At 44.7% G+C, this 16,541-nt stretch overlaps 1 protein-coding gene across 1 annotated transcript in view; it reads left to right on the top strand.

Annotated features, from left to right (window-relative positions):
* PIK3C2G (phosphatidylinositol-4-phosphate 3-kinase catalytic subunit type 2 gamma) overlaps positions 1-15,417 on the top strand; it is a 170,973-nt gene extending 155,556 nt beyond the window's left edge. The window contains exons 33-34 of the mRNA XM_030215213.1: positions 13,635-13,809; positions 14,722-15,417. Of these exons, the coding sequence (XP_030071073.1) occupies positions 13,635-13,787 (153 nt within the window). The 3' untranslated portion in view covers positions 13,788-13,809; positions 14,722-15,417. The remainder of the gene's footprint in view (positions 1-13,634; positions 13,810-14,721) is intronic.
* The last annotated feature ends 1,124 nt before the right edge of the window (positions 15,418-16,541 follow it).

Genomic DNA, 16,541 nt, shown 5'->3' with positions numbered 1-16,541 from the left:
AAAAAAAAAGAAAAAAGTGCTGACATCATCAGCCATGGGATTTGGAAAAAGTGAGGCTGGGACAGGCTTATTTCGTATCCTTTTCAAGGTGGCTCTAGTATGTCTGATTGTTAGACTTTCCAGGGCTGAAAGCTGTGATCCTCAGGAGACCTGCAGCCCAAATCCCAGGAGTTGTAGAGTCAAGGTAGAAGCCCATGAATACTTATCCTCTAGGCAACAGAAAGAAAGACACAACCCCAGAGGAGCCTATTGGACCAGTATGAGATGTCTCCTTGATTAGAGACCAAATGCTAGTCCCTGGCCACCTCAAGGGACGTGGAGGATAATTATTCACCATCACCTACCTTATCTTTGCAGTTCCAGTGGTTCTTCTGCAGGTTTCTAAGCTGCACTCTCAAGGGTCCTGGACAAATAAAAGCAAGCGTTACTTTCCTGGTTCCATGGACTATACTGGTGCCAGAATGAAATGGATTTTTGGTTGAAGTAGCACCCATGCCTATTTGGTTTGCTCAGAGGGAATGAACTGAAAATGGCCTTCTTCATTACATTTTAGCATTCATGTTGAATCTAAGTGCCTCCATGGTTTCTTTTAAGCCTAGCACAAGTGCATTGAGTGGGAGTCCTGTCCTTACCCTGTATACCTGGGGCTCGAAGAACATTTTAGTTTCTCAGTTCTCAAAAATAAATAAGTTGGTCAAATGTTTCACTCTGTCATGGATGTTTATTTCAGGCTTGATATCCCGCTCACCCTTACCAGACCAGAACAGTTTACAATCAAACATATAAACGGCAAGTGACCGACTCACCTGCAAATGCGCAGTTGAATCAGAACGCTGAGAGTGTAGAAGTCCAAGCCCCGTCTCCACCAGCAGTACAGCCCAATAGGGAGGAGGGCTTGGACATGGGCGTGAAAATCGGAGGAGGAGGGAGCAGGGAGGGAAGGAGGAGGCGGAACTGAGGGAAACAGATGCTGGGGGAAGGGCAGGGGAGAGAGCAGGGTTGGTGGACGGGGGGGGGGGGGGGGGGGAGGCCATAGGAAGACAAAAAACCAGCCCGCTGTTACGGGCTTAATGGCTAGTATAAACAATAAAACACAGAAAAGGAAGTCTGTAGTAGGTGTGTCCTGTTGATACATAAAGCACAACAAGATCAACATTCATATCACCTTTTCAGGTTTTTTTTTTAATGTTCTGCAATCTTAGTTTCATAGATATGATGGTAGGTGTTGTCTCTGTTTTGTAGTAGTTCACTAGTGAACAGTTTTGCACATCTTTACTTGTCGACTGAAGTGCTCTACACCAGCATTATAATCCTCCAGTGAAGATAGAGTTCACTATTTTTTTTTTTTTTTTAAAGTCTTCACCAGGCAAGAAAGATATAAAAGCTTCAGCGAGCATTCTGAATGTGTCATGAGGCTTTATCCTGCATTTCATTATCTTCCTGAGAGAAGCGCTTTCTCTTGCTTCAGCTGAATAACGTACCATTAATTGCAGATTTGAAACTGCTTATGCTGCGCACCTGAGATAACGATCTATTATCGGGTGATCATAGTTTTTAAAAATAATTAGTCAAAAGCATATGAAAGTAGGTTAGAATGTCTGATTTATGTCACGCTGCAATCTTTTCTTCTCTACCAATAGTAATAAGAATTCAAGATTAATCTGAACAGTTTTGCCTGTTTCTAAATTATACTTAATAACTGGAGTGTTGATATTCAGAACTTAACCAGCCAGGTTAACTGCATAAGTAGCCCTTAGCCAGTTACACGTTCCAGTGGTTCTTCTGCGGGTCTCTAGCCTCCACTCTCAAGGGTCCTGGGAATGGAGTCTAGAGCCGGGTAAGAGCTGATTATTGCACTTACCGGCTGTGCATTAGCCTGCTCTACAAACCCGGAAATTCAACGCCAGTGCCTGGACAAACCGCTGATTTCCTCCAGCTGAATTTTGACCCCTGAAATGTATACTTGAATGGAGGAGTAGCCTAGTGGTTAGTGCAGCGGACTTTGATCCTGGGGAACTGAGTTCGATTCCCATTGCAGCTCCTTGTGACTCTGGGCAAGTCACTTAACCCTCCATTGCCCCTGGTACAAAATAAGTACCTGAATATATGTAAACCGCTTTGAATGTAGTTGCAAAAACCTCAGAAAGTCCCCTTTCCCCCTTTCCATTGCCTCAGGTACAAACTTAGATTGTCAGCCCTCCTGGGACAGAGAAATATCCAGAGTACCTGAATGTAACTCACCTTGAGCTACTACTGAAAAAGGTGTGAGCAAAAGCTAAATAAATACTTTGGAAGGAGGGGGATAGAGACATTTAAATACCTCCTTGGCATAAATGCACAGGAGATGAGTCTCTTTCAAATGAAAGGAAGCTCTGGAATGAGGGTCATAGGATGAAGCTGAAAGAGAATAAATTCAGGAGTAAATTAAGGAAATACTTCTTTACAGAAAGGGTGGTAAATTCATGGAACAGCTTCCTAGTGAGGGTAGTGGAGACGAGGACCCTATCTGAATTCGAGAAATGTGGGACAAGCAAGTGGGATCTCTTAGATCATGGATGGCACAGATGGGCAGACTGGATAAGCCATATGGCCTGTATCTGCCATCATTTTGTCTGTTTCTCTTCTACTTTGCTATCGTTGCTGCTAGATGAATGTAATAAGTTCTCTTTGAGGCCAATGACTTAGCCAACAAAACTAAGTTGTCTGCTCACTTCATTTCAAAAAGTGTGACAGTGAGTACTTTATCTTTCTCAAAAATGAACATTAGATCCTGGCAGAGTGTCGAGCGCTTCCTTCACAATCATACCACATGGGAAAACGAGAAAAATGTTTGCCAGAAACATTACAAAGCCTCCAGGCAGTGATATGCTCCGCAAACCTTTTTTTTTTTTTTTTAACATCAAGCAGTGTATCATGTGAATAAATAGAAAGGAATGCCTTAATGAGCCATCGTCACACGTTAACTTTCTAGCGCCACCCACAGCTGTCCAGGTGAAAATACAGGTGTGTTTTAAACATTTTTATATCAAGCCTTATGCAGGGCGTTTTTTGAGGGGGTATTGAGTACCGCCCCTTTTTTTTAATTACATTTGTACCCCGTGCTTTCCCACTCATAGCAGGCTCAATGCGGCTTCCAGAGCTTTTCCATTGTCTACTAAAATTGACCCATGGTCTCCAAGTTTTAATGAAAGAGCTCAGGCTCTACACATCAATTCTGCCTTCTCATAGATTCTGTGACTGGTTGCAGGGTGCCTGGCTATTGTGGGGAGGGTCCCTCAGTGATCATCCCACCCCTGAAGGGTGGCCTGGCATTTGCTAGAAAAATGCACTGCTCATAGGGAGTCCTCTCATTCCCTTTATTATTTTCGTTGCCCTTCTCTGCACCTTTTTTAATTCCACTATATCTGGAGTGGAGGAATAGCCTAGTGGTTAGTGCAGTGGACTTTGATCCTGGGGAACTGAGTTCAATTCCCACTGCAGCTCCTTGTATCTCTGGGCAAGTCACTTAACCCTCCATTGCCCCTGGTACAAAATAAGTACCTGAATATATGTAAACCGCTTTGAATGTAGTTGCAAAAAAACCTCAGAAAGGCGGTATATCAAGTCCCATTTCCCTTTCCCTTATGACATCACAATATCAGAAGTGAGCCAAGTATCAGGCAGCCATTGTGACATCACTGATGAGGTTGGCTCTTATTGGTGGAATGAGTGGAGGGGAGTAGCCTAGTGGTTAGTGAGGCAGACTTTGATCCTGGGGAACTGGGTTCAATTCCCACTGCAGCTCCTTGTGACTCTGGGCAAGTCCCTTAACACTCCATTGCCCCTGGTACAAAATAAGTACCTGAATATATGTAAACCGCTTTGAATGTAGTTGCAAAAACCTCAGAAAGGCGGTATATCAAGTCCCATTTCCCTTTCCCTTATGACATCACAATATCAGAAGTGAGCCAAGTATCGGGCAATCAAGCCATTGTGACATCACTGATGAGGTTGGCTCTTATTGGTGGAATGAGTGGAGGAGTAGCCTAGTGGTTAGTGCAGTGGACTTTGATCCTGGGGAACTGAGTTCAATTCCCACTGCAGCTCCTTGTGACTCTGGGCAAGTCACTTAACCACTTTGAATGTAGTTGCAAAAACCACAGGAAGGAGGTATATCAAGTCCCATTTCCCTTTCCCCCCCTTTTGAGATGTGGCAACCAGAATTACACACAGTACTAGAGGTGCGGTTGCACCATGGAGCGATACAAAGGCTTTATAACATCCTCATTTTTGTTTTCCATTCCTTTCCTAATAATACCTAACATTCTATTTGCTTTCTTAGCTGCTGCCACACACTGAGCAGAGGGTTTCAAATAGGGTTTTTTTTTTGAGGGGGTACTTGGGGGTATTGAGTAGCGGCACCTTTTCCATTGTCTGCTAAAATTGACCCATGGTTCCCAAGTTTTATTGAAAGAGCTCAGGCTCTACACACCAATTCTGCCTTGTCATAGATTCTGTGACTGGTTGCAGGGGACCCTGGCTATTGTGGGGAGGGTCCCTCAGTGATCACCCCACTCCTGAAGGGTGGCCTGGCATTTGAGTACTGGCACCTTTTCCATTGTCTGCTAAAATTGACCCATGGTTCCCAAGTTTTATTGAAAGAGCTCAGGCTCTACACACCAATTCTGCCTTGTCATAGATTCTGTGACTGGTTGCAGGGGACCCTGGCTATTGTGGGGAGGGTCCCTCAGTGATCACCCCACTCCTGAAGGCTGGCATTTGAGTACTGACACCTTTTTCGCTAGAAAAAAACGCACTAGCCTTATGTTAGAAAACACATAGGGAAGATTAGACATAAGAAAGAAAAAAGCACCTAAAACAGTTGAAAAATAATGGCCAACAGTTACATAGTAACATACATAGTAGATGACGGCAGAAAAAGACCTGCATGGTCCATCCAGTCTGCCCAAGACAAACTCATATGTGTATACCTTACCTTGAATTTGTACCTGTCCTTTTCAAGGCACAGACCATATAAGTCTACCCAGCAGTATTTCCCGCCTCCCAACCACCAGTCCCGCCTCCCATCACCAGCTCTGGTACAGACCGTATAAGTCTGCCCTCCCCTATCCTCACGTCCCAACCACCACCCCCTCTTCCCCCCAACTGCTCCGCCACCCAATTTCAGCTAAGCTTCTGAGGATCCATTCCTTCTGCACAGGATTCCTCTATGCATATCCCACGCATGTTTGAACTCCGTTACCGTTTTCATCTCCACCACCTCCCGCGGGAGGGCATTCCAAGCGTCCACCACCCTCTCCGTGAAGAAATACTTCCTGACATCTTTCCTGAGTCTACCCCCCTTCAATCTCATTTCATGTCCTCTCGTTCTACCGCCTTCCCATCTCCGGAAAAGGTTCGTTTGTGGATTAATACCTTTCAAATATTTGAACGTCTGTATCATATCACCCCTGTTCCTCCTTTCCTCCAGTTAAAATATGTACATGAAATTTGTTCCTTCAAAAAAATTAATATTGAGAACGATCATATATCTTTGTTTGCTTATCGGATTCCATTTATAGCTTGTTATCTCAATGGTTGCTCGGAGCAGTTTGCAGCCTAAACACCATAAAATCAGCATAAAGAAATTAAATAGCATAATTCAATAAAACATAAGGGCACATAAAATGGTAATCGCAATACTAAAAACATACAGTCTGATCACAGCTTAACAACAGAGACCTAATTAGTACTTAAAATATGACAACAGGATCAGCATAAATTACAATCAATATTACATAAGGAAACTCATGCGGGGTAATAATGTTAGGCCTTCAAAGCACATATATTGTTGCTTTTGTAGAAAGACTGGAAGGCAGGAATGCGCTTTTCATGGGGAAGACGCATGTGCAAACCGCTGCAGGTCCTTTCTCCTGGGACGTTTAATGCAAAAAAAAAAAAAAAAAAGTCCAGAGCTACTGCAAAGTCCATGAGAAAAAGTGTCTATAGACTTTGCACTTAGATCTTGAATCAGTTTTAATTCCCATGTTTTATGCGTTGTGGGCTATGTTAAATCATAACAGTAAGTTTCACATCAATCATTTTTTCATGTTTTTATTTATTTGTAGCAATTGTATCCCGCATTTTCCCCACCCATTTGCAGGCTCAGTGTGGCTTACATTATGCCATAATGAAGATGACTTTATATTCATGGGCTGACTGGCTGCCATGGGTGGGTCCCTTCTTATCAGTGCAGAAATGTTCAGATGCTTAGACCATATTTCAGGGTAACCAAAATATTCACATTACCTTAACTCACACACAGTGGCGTTCCTAGGGGGGTTGACACCTGGGGCGGATCGCCAATGCGCCCTGCCCCCCGGGTGCAGCGCCCCCCCCCCCCCCCCCCCGGAACAGCGTGATGCCCCCCGCCGGTGAAAGAACCCCCCCCGGGTGCATGCCACTGGGGGGGGGGGCCGCGCGCCTGCCAGCTCTTCGTTTTCATTCTCCCTCTGCCCCGGAACAAGAAGTAACCTGTTCCGGGGCAAAGGGAGCATGAAAACGAAGAGCCGACAGGCGCACGGCACCCCCCCAGCAGTGTGCACCCGGGGCTAACCGCCCCCACCGCCCCCCCTTGGTACGCCACTGCTCACACATGTGACTATCTAGTCTGCCCATCCGTGCCATCTACTCTCCCTAACACTCCCTTAGAGATCCTATAGCTCTCTTGAATTCAGATACTGTTTTCGTCTCCACCGCTTCGACTGAGGGGGGGCACCATTCCACAAATTCACCAACCTGTCCATGAAGAAATATTTGTTCAGGTTACTTCTGAATCTATCCCCTTTCAGTTTGATCCTATTCCCTCTCGTTCCAGAGCTTCCTTTCAATTGAAAGAGATTTGTCTCCTGTGCATATGCCGCATAGGTATTTAAATATCTGTATCAGATCTCCCCTTTCCCACCTTTCTTCCAAAGTATACATTTATTTATTTTTATTTGTTACATTTGTATCCTACATTTTCCGACCTATTTGCAGGCTCAATGTTGCTTACATAGTACCGTAGTGGCGTTCGCCAGTTCTGGAATGAACAAATACAGGTGTTATTGTAGCAGAATAGGTTCATGTAAGGTAGGTATATTTGGGAACTTAGGAGGGAAGAGGGAAGTTGGGGTGTGTCCATTACAATTTTTGGTTTTGCTGTATTGCAGGTGCTCGGGCTCAGTCTGTCCCCATGCACTTTATGACAAAGACCACTGACAAATACATTTTAGTAGCCACCCTCTGGACTGACTCCATCCTGTTTATAATTTTATGAAGGTGCATCTCCAGAACTGTACATAATATTCTAAATGAGGTCTCACCAGAGTTTTGTATAGGGGCATCGTCACCTCCTATTTTCTACTGGCCATTCCTCATTAAATCTAAGCTGCCAAATTCCAGAACATTCCTCTAGCTTCACTAAAACCTTCTTCATGTTATCCACACCATCAGGGGTGTCTACCCTATAGGTTACAAGTACCTGACAAGATCCCAAAACACTACAATACATTTTATGCTGCTTGTCCTAGAAATAAGCAGTGAATTTTCCCCAAGTCCATCTTAATAATGGCTTATGGACTTTACTTTTAGGAAGCAATCCAAACCTTTTTTAACCCCGCTAAGCTAACTGCTTTTACTACATTCTTTGGCAACAAATTCCAGAGTTTAATTATACGTTGAGTGAAGAAACATTTTCTATGATTTGTTTTAAATTTACTACTTTGTAGCTTCATTGCGTGCCCCCTAGTCCTAGTATTTTTGGAAAGCGTAAGCAAGCGATTCACATCTACCCATTCCACTCCACTCAGTATTTTATAGACCTCTATCTTATCTCCCCTCAGCCATCTTTTCTGCAAGCTGAAGACCCTAGCAACTTTAGCCTTTCCTCATGGGGAAGTTGTCCCTTCCCCTTTATCATTTTTGTCACAGAGTAAGTAGCAAGATCTGATGCCAAGGGTTGAGTGACATCAGAAGTATTGGAAAATGGACATGATATTAAACGCTTCATCAAAGAAAAAAGTTCATTTAGATCAGGTTGTTTCAGACCTATCAAATCAGAATAATAATAAAGCTCCAAATTCCTCCCTCCCTATCCCTCCACCTCAGACTGATAACTCCCTGCTTAGAGTATTGAGAAATCTCGTAGATGGAAATACAGGGCACCTGCTTTTGTCTCTCTCTCTCTCTCTCTTTTCTCTGAGTACCTTTTTCCATCTCTGGCCTCTACTGCCCCTTCTCTTGCTCACTTGGTGCCCTGTTATTAAGGAGAATAATTTTGCAGTTTCATAGTTCAAGCACCTTTGTTTTCCCTAAACCAGTCACATTATGGAGTGCCAGTACGTGTACTGTACATCGGCTGCTTCCGCTGACCATGTGTTATCCAGGCCCTGGTTGCAAAGTATAATTACATTTGTACTGCGCACTGTGTATGCATTCCTCCATATCTTGTCTGCACTTTATAATTTTTAATGAAAAAATATTGATTTTGTGCCACACTTTAAAAACTGCCTGTAGATTACATTGTGTGTTTTCCTACTCCTGTTTTTGAGTTACATCTGTAGGTTTCTGGGTTAAAAGGTTGCTTTCTGCAGTGAAAATGATCCCAGAATACTCTTTGACTGGTTCTGCTCTTGCATCGGTGTCGCCAATGTATTTCTTTATGAAGTGATATGATGGCATCACCGAAAGCACCTTCTCCAGTCAGGGGGGGCCAGAGATGAGATGGTAAAGTGAGGTGAGCTGGCACGAACCCTGGCACGGCCAGGTGAAAGAAGCAGGTTTTCATCCATTAAGCCAAAAAAAAAAAAAGGACAAATGAAATTCTGAGAGGAGAGGTGAGAGCGAACCCTGAACAATTAGCGGTAAAAAATGAAGACATGCTCAGGTTTTTGTCTTGCTAAATGAAAATGGTTAATGGATGTCCTGGTAAGTTCCTGAGAAGCCTAATCATCAAATTACCGTCATGTTTTAATTAAATTGCTCTGGCATTTCATTTCTCTATTATTCTGTTAAAGCATTCAAACTTTCTTTTGAGATTTGTTCAGCTAGATGGAAGATTTAAATTGACAACCTTGCATTGTCCTCTCAGCATCGTCGGTAATGTGATTACACACTGGATTGCAAGATGTCTAGAAAGGCTCAGATAGTGTCTGAGAACAATGTTAGAGGACCTGCATAGTAGCTTTTGCTGGCTAGTTTCTCACTCTCTTACAGTCTTAGGGGTCGATATTGTTGGGGGCAGGCTATTTTGTGGGAGGATTGGGCATTAGGTAGTTACGTGTTAAATGTTGGCCTCTTAACCACATAAGATTAGCAGTGAAATCAGAGTGCATAAAAGTTAGTCCTATCTTTATGCGATTAAATACTGAATTATTGTGCAGAACCAGCCGCATAAACCCAGACAGTCACTGCCAGTTGCCCAGACATGACCTGGCATTGAATATCCAGGAATAAACCGGTGACAGCTAAAATAACACTCACCACCGCTGGTTGATTATTGACCCCTTAGAATTTTTTTTTGATATTTTTCTTATTCCCAAAACTATAGCATTAGATTTTCTGAGAGGGCTGCAATCTGCCATCCAGGTTGTATGAGATGGTCGGATGAAATTTCACAAGTGCAAGATGGACATCACCTCTCCCCCTCCTCCCCTTTCCTCCCCCAACCCACACACACTGATGTCATCTTCCTGCTGGAGATGGATGCTCCATGTGACATAGGCACCTCTTCATCACCTTTTCCCCTCCTCCATTTGCTCTCTTGCTGCTGATCCAGTGTGGGACAGGCATTCTTCAGCATGTGATTTCTTGGGAAATCTAGTCCTTGAGACTCAGAGGATGTTCGTGGAAAGAAGTAGATCCAGAGAAAGTCTCGCTCAGTAAGATGGTTCCCTAGGTTATGTCTGTTTCGTATCTTTCCTTTTTTTCCCCCCTTTGTCCGCCCTGCCTCCTTTCCAAGTGATGTCCCAGAGAAGACATCTCTCCAGCTGAAAGGGACAGTGAGGATTCCTGATGCAAGCTGGGCTAACTGCTCAGCCTCACTCCAGCAAAAACTGTCATGGCAGTGAGAGCCATTCCCCCCTTCTTCTCAGGGATTGAACTCTCCACCTCTGTGATGTGATTCAACCCCACCAAGAACCAGATTATAAAATAAAGCCGAATACCTTCATGGGTGTTAGATGAGCTTTGACCTTCCTCAGAGCAGGTCTGCTTCATGTATTTTTCATTGATATCCGGCAGCTACTCAAGCAGTCCAATGTCTTAGCAGATAACCAACTTGACATCCTCAAAGAACACGTGAAGAAGACAAAGGCCACGCCAAGATTTCAAAAAATACTGCACTTACACAATATCAACCTTGGAGCAAAAAACAAATGGTAATCCCGATGAATGCATTTGCTGAAACATTGCTATACCCATGGGGAAGGGAGGAGAGGTAACGTGTTCCCGGAGAGTGAATAGTGGCACCGGAATAGAATAACCAGTTTTTTTTTAGATGAGCTTTCAAGGGCCAGAGTTTACTTCATCAGGTGTGTAAAATCTGAAGAAGTCTGGTACATTAGTAAAAGTGAATGAATGATGGTTTTGGAATCAGTTCAGCCTTTGTATATTGCTTCGCTTGAGTGCTTATATGGTAAGGCCTGTGCCAAATGTTTGTTTGTTTCTATTTATTTATGAATTTGGATTTTCAGTTGTAGCTGAAGGCGAGTTACATTCAGGTACAATGCATGTATGTGCTAGATCATTCTTCACCTAGACACTTTGACAGGGGTGTGCACGGGAAAATGCTTCACTTGGTTCCATGTTTCGTATTGTTTTCTCGGGTGGTTCTGTCAGTAACAACCCATTTTCAGCAGCACTGCTCTACTTCCAATTAGGAGGAAAAAACAGCTCTGCCTTCTCAAACCCCCTCGTAACATACATGGCCCTTTGTCCCTCTTCTCAAACCCCCTCGTAACATACATGGCCCTTTGTACCTCTTCTCAAACCCCTTCGTAACATACATGGCCCTTTGTCCCTCTTCTCAAACCCCCTCATAACATACATGGCCCTTTGTCCCTCTTCTCAAACCCCCTCGTAACATACATGGCCCTTTGTCCCTCTTCTCAAACCCCTTCGTAACATACATGGCCCTTTGTCCCTCTTCTCAAACCCCCTCATAACATACATGGCCCTTTGTCCCTCTTCTCAAACCCCCTCGTAACATACATGGCCCTTTGTCCCTCTTCTCAAACCCCCTCGTAACATACATGGCCCTTTGTCCCTCTTCTCAAACCCCCTCGTAACATACATGGCCCTTTGTACCTCTTCTCAAACCCCCTCGTAACATACATGGCCCTTTGTCCCTCTCTCAAACCCCCTCGTAACATACATGGCCCTTTGTCCCTCTTCTCAAACCCCCTCGTAACATACATGGCCCTTTGTACCTCTTCTCAAACCCCCTCGTAACATACATGGCCCTTTGTCCCTCTTCTCAAACCCCCTCGTAACATACATGGCCCTTTGTCCCTCTTCTCAAACCCCCTCGTAACATACATGGCCCTTTGTCCCTCTTCTCAAACCCCCTCGTAACATACATGGCCCTTTGTCCCTCTTCTCAAACCCCCTCGTAACATACATGGCCCTTTGTCCCTCTTCTCAAACCCCCTCGTAACATACATGGCCCTTTGTACCTCTTCTCAAACCCCCTCGTAACATACATGGCCCTTTGTCCCTCTTCTCAAACCCCCTCGTAACATACATGGCCCTTTGTCCCTCTTCTCAAACCCCCTCGTAACATACATGGCCCTTTGTACCTCTTCTCAAACCCCCTCGTAACATACATGGCCCTTTGTACCTCTTCTCAAACCCCTTCGTAACATACATAGCCCTTTGTCCCATGCCCTACCAAACCTCCAAGTACTATCCACTATACAACCTGCTCCTTCCTAAAACCCCATCCCCACCCAAAACATCCAACGTTTATCTTGCTCCCAAACCACCCCATTCCCCAACCCATGGTCAAGTGCCTCTGAAGGCAGCCCAGTTTCTCCTATCCCACCAGTGACAGCATTCAGAATCATGTCTTCTGACAGCAGCTCGAATCCTAGTACATGATACGTTTGCAGACTGCTAAAGAGTGAGAGATCAGCAGGTGGCGGGTGGCTGCTGCTATGTGTAACAGGCTTTACCTGTAGTGTGTAAGAATGGATGGCCGTAACTAATCGTGATTTTATATCAGTCGGTGGCTGGTTGTCAGGAGTGATGGTATCTGTGTGACCTAAAACATCATCTAATAAACGCAAAGAGCAAAGAGAAGAAGAACAGCCTGAGCCGGAGAGGGGTCACTCGTCAGTAAACACTAATTCCTTTTTCTGTGCTTTAAAGCCCAAATCACAGCTTCATCGGGTTCTCAGCTGCAAACACTTGTTTTGCATTAATATCTTTTCCCACCCATTCATTCGGATTCTAAAGGGCATCTCCCAGGAAAATTAGTCAGCCCAAAACTTTTGCCTCATTTTGCACAGGTAGGAATTGGGTTGCCCAGGTCTAGACATTCACAATTCCCCAAGTATTTTATAGAAATAAAACAAAACAAGGCAAATAAGACGATACCTTTTTATTCATGTTTTGACAAGCTTATTCAGGTCAGGTATGAGCAAAAGTTGACAATCTCAGGGCATTTCAGTGACAGCCTCAGGGGAAAAGTAGAGGTAGGGGGGGAAAGGGAGGATGGAGCAATAGGGAGAGGTGGATGGGTAACCAGAAGGTGACAGGCAGTATGGGGTCAGTATTCAAAAGGGCTTAACTGGGCAGGAGAGGCTCTTACCTGGTTAGTGCTCAATATCCCTGCTAGCAGGCCATCCCCTAACCAATCAGGTTAGGGGAAGAGTATGGGCGGAGCATCAGTTTAACCAATCAGATTAGGGGCAGAGCATCAGCTTAACCAATCAGGTTAGATGCAGAGTGTGGGCGGAACATCAACGTAACTAGTTAGTGGCAATATTCAGTCCACTAACCAGCTAAGTAACAGCAAAACAGCTGCCTAACTTTATGCATGAATTTAACTGGGCACCAGTCTAAATATTGACCAGTGCCTGGTTAACATCCAGGTCAGCGGATGTACCTGGATATTCAGTACCAGGAGCTACACCTGCCCCACATTGAGTTTCCAAGGTCAGCTCAAGCCATGGCTGGAAGAGGTTTGCAAGACACCTACCACTGTGGGCTGAATATCCTCCCCCCCCCCCCCCCCCCTTTCCATGGTTTATTATATGATAGGAAACTCAGACCCTAGTTAAGTCCTGTCAGGTGGATATCAAATATTTCATCATCTTAAATTCAAAGGTCTTAAGTTCCTGGCTTGGCTTAAGGTTACTTCTTTGCATCAGTGACCTCATGCAGAGATCAAGGTTTAAAGGATGTGCCATTGACAATTATAGATAAGCCACAGTCCAGAGAGAGAGAGAAATTTCCATCCACTTCCATCTCAAACCATAATTTAGATTTGGTAGAGTAAGAAATGTATTCATTGTGCAGAGTGAGAAACTATTCTATGTTTTTCTCTTTAACTGTCACCAAAGTTCTGTTTATTGATCTGAAATATTGGGTTGTTTTTTTATGTCCAAATGCAGGTAGAATATGATAATGTTATCAGCCTCCAGGGACACGTCTTAAAACTCATTGTGAAAAGCAGAGGAACCTTCGTAGGAGCAATTAATATCCAATTAGGTCAAATCCAGCTAAATGAAGACATATGGTATCCACTGGGAAACTGTATAATCTGAATAATCTTTTTCGATTTTAAAGGTACTCACCCTCCATCTTTTCCTCCACTGCTGTAGCATGAGTCAGTTCTTCCAGAAATATCTATAATATTTAGCTTCCGGTGGTTTGGGGGAGGGGACTGTGTTAGTCTAGAGTGAGGGGTTCTCAACCCAATCCTTGGGACACATCTGGCCAGTCAGCTTTTCAAGATGCCCACAATGAATATGCATGAAATCAATTTCCATGCACTACCTCCGTTGTATGCAAATCTCTTTCATGCGTATTCACTGTGGATATCTTGAAAACCAGACCTGCTAGGTGTGTCTCAAGGACTTGTTTGAGAACTCCTGGTCCAGAGCAACGAAAAATTACAGGGGGGTCAGTGGCACCTTGATAGACTAACCAGTGTTTGAGACATGAGCTCTCTGGGTCCAGAGTTCACTTCAGCAGGTGTCTAAAATCTGGGTCTTGATGTTTTGTTGTCTAGATAAGAAAGTCTGATAGATTAGTAAAAGTGAAGGAATGATGGGTTTTGAATCAGTACGACCTTTGTATATCATAAGAACATAACACTAGCCATACTGGGTCAGACCAGTTGTCCATCTAGCCCAATATCCTGTTTTCCCAAACAGTGGCCAAGCCAGGTCACAAGTACCTGGGAGAAACCCAAATTGTGGCAACACTCCACACTATAAATCCCAGGGCAAACAGTTGCTTCCCACGTCTGCCTCAATGTCAGTCTCTTGCTCAGTGCTGGGAAAAATCTGGGTCATTTGAAGAAAGCATAAGAATTATCTAAAGATGAACATGAGCTTTTTAACTGACAAAGGTCATAGGTTTGGGTCACAAAAAATGACGTCTTTTCCCCTACCCATATCATATGCTGTTTATGTAATGAGAAATGTGTTGCACTTCTTACTACTGAATGCTTCCTGTCTAATCTAATCTTGCCAGGCAGGAAAATGACTTCACAAGAGAAAACCCAAAAGACACTGTGACCTTCATCCACGTTTTGATCTGCTGAGAGCCAAAGAGTTATCAAAAGGGAGAGGAAAGAGCTTTGAGATTTCCATGTGGCGTCTTTGGCCGAAGGATCCTGGAGACTCCATGGTGAGGGGACACAGAAGGAGTCGAATAAACTTCATAATGGCCCTTCATCTGACCAACTGCACCAGCCATGGAAGGAGAACTGAATTACGGCATTGGCTACAGATTGTGATTATAGAGAGACTCTTGAAAGTGCCAGCTGTGACCTGATAAATCCAGCCAGAGGGGCAGAAAACTGCTACAATTAGGGGAGTGGGTAGCACCCTTCCCCTTGCCTTTGTAGAAAGAGATAACCAGAGAGCAGGTCCATATGACCCACAAGGTGAAAGAGGCTGGGACTGTGAAAGGATTAACCCCGCACAACCGTTCACTTTTCCCAAAGACCTTCCTGCAGTTTTCTTCTTTCTGCTCATCTTGACATGTTTTATAGATCATCAGTGCAAAAAGTGTGAAGAAGGGTGTTATATTGGAGAAACAAGTCAAATGCTAGAGACTAATATTATGTCTATATAAATTGATCCTTAACATCCCAATTACCAACCAGGATGTCACCTCTGTGGGGCAGCACTTTACAAAACCAGAACATTGCCTCAATGATCTTATGGTAAGAATACTAAATGGAAATTTTAAGACAATCCAGGAGCGTAAGACCTTTGAAGTCAAAATGCTGAAATATTTTGACACCCACCAAACAGGACTTAACAAAGATCTGGGCTTTCTATTCCACTATAAACCATAAAATTCTACTGCTTTGTCACTCTCTTATCAGTCATCCATCTCTCCCTGTTTCTCTCCCACCCAGCTCTCCCCATCCATCTCTCCCTGTCCCTCAACCACCTGGCTCTCCCTGTTTCTCACCCACCCAGCTCCCCCTGTCTCTCATCCACCTATCTCTCCCTGTGTCTCCCCATCCATCTCTCCCTGTCTCTCAACCACCTGGCTCCCCCTGTCTCTCATCCACCTATCTCTCCCTGTGTCTCCCCATCCATCTCTCCCTGTCTCTCAACCACCTGGCTCCCCCTGTCTCTCATCCACCTATCTCTCCCTGTGTCTCCCCATCCATCTCTCCCTGTCTCTCAACCACCTGGCTCCCCCTGTCTCTCATCCACCTATCTCTCCCTGTGTCTCCCCATCCATCTCTCCCTGTCTCTCTCAACCACCTGGCTCCCCCTGTCTCTCATCCACCTATCTCTCCCTGTGTCTCCCCATCCATCTCTCCCTGTCTCTCAACCACCTGGCTCCCCCTGTCTCTCATCCACCTATCTCTTCCTGTGTCTCCCCATCCATCTCTCCCTGTCTCTCAACCACCTGGCTCCCCCTGTCTCTCATCCACCTATCTCTCCCTGTGTCTCCCCATCCATCTCTCCCTGTCTCTCAACCACCTGGCTCCCCCTGTCTCTCATCCACCTATCTCTCCCTGTGTCTCCCCATCCATCTCTCCCTGTCTCTCTCAACCACCTGGCTCCCCCTGTCTCTCATCCACCTATCTCTCCCTGTGTCTCCCCATCCATCTCTCCCTGTCTCTCAACCACCTGGCTCCCCCTGTCTCTCATCCACCTATCTCTTCCTGTGTCTCCCCATCCATCTCTCCCTGTCTCTCAACCACCTGGCTCTCCCTGTTTCTCACCTACTCCGGTCTCCCTTTCTCTCACCCACCCAGCTCCCCCTGTTTTTCACTTTACCCACCCCACCCTCTTCCTGTGAGACTGTCATTGGAATGCTTTTGT

This window comes from Microcaecilia unicolor, chromosome 9, assembly GCF_901765095.1.
Source record: "Microcaecilia unicolor chromosome 9, aMicUni1.1, whole genome shotgun sequence".
NCBI lineage: Eukaryota > Metazoa > Chordata > Amphibia > Gymnophiona > Siphonopidae > Microcaecilia > Microcaecilia unicolor.
The sequence above is the reverse complement of the archived record's forward strand: the minus strand, read 5'-3'. Positions and strand labels throughout refer to the sequence as shown.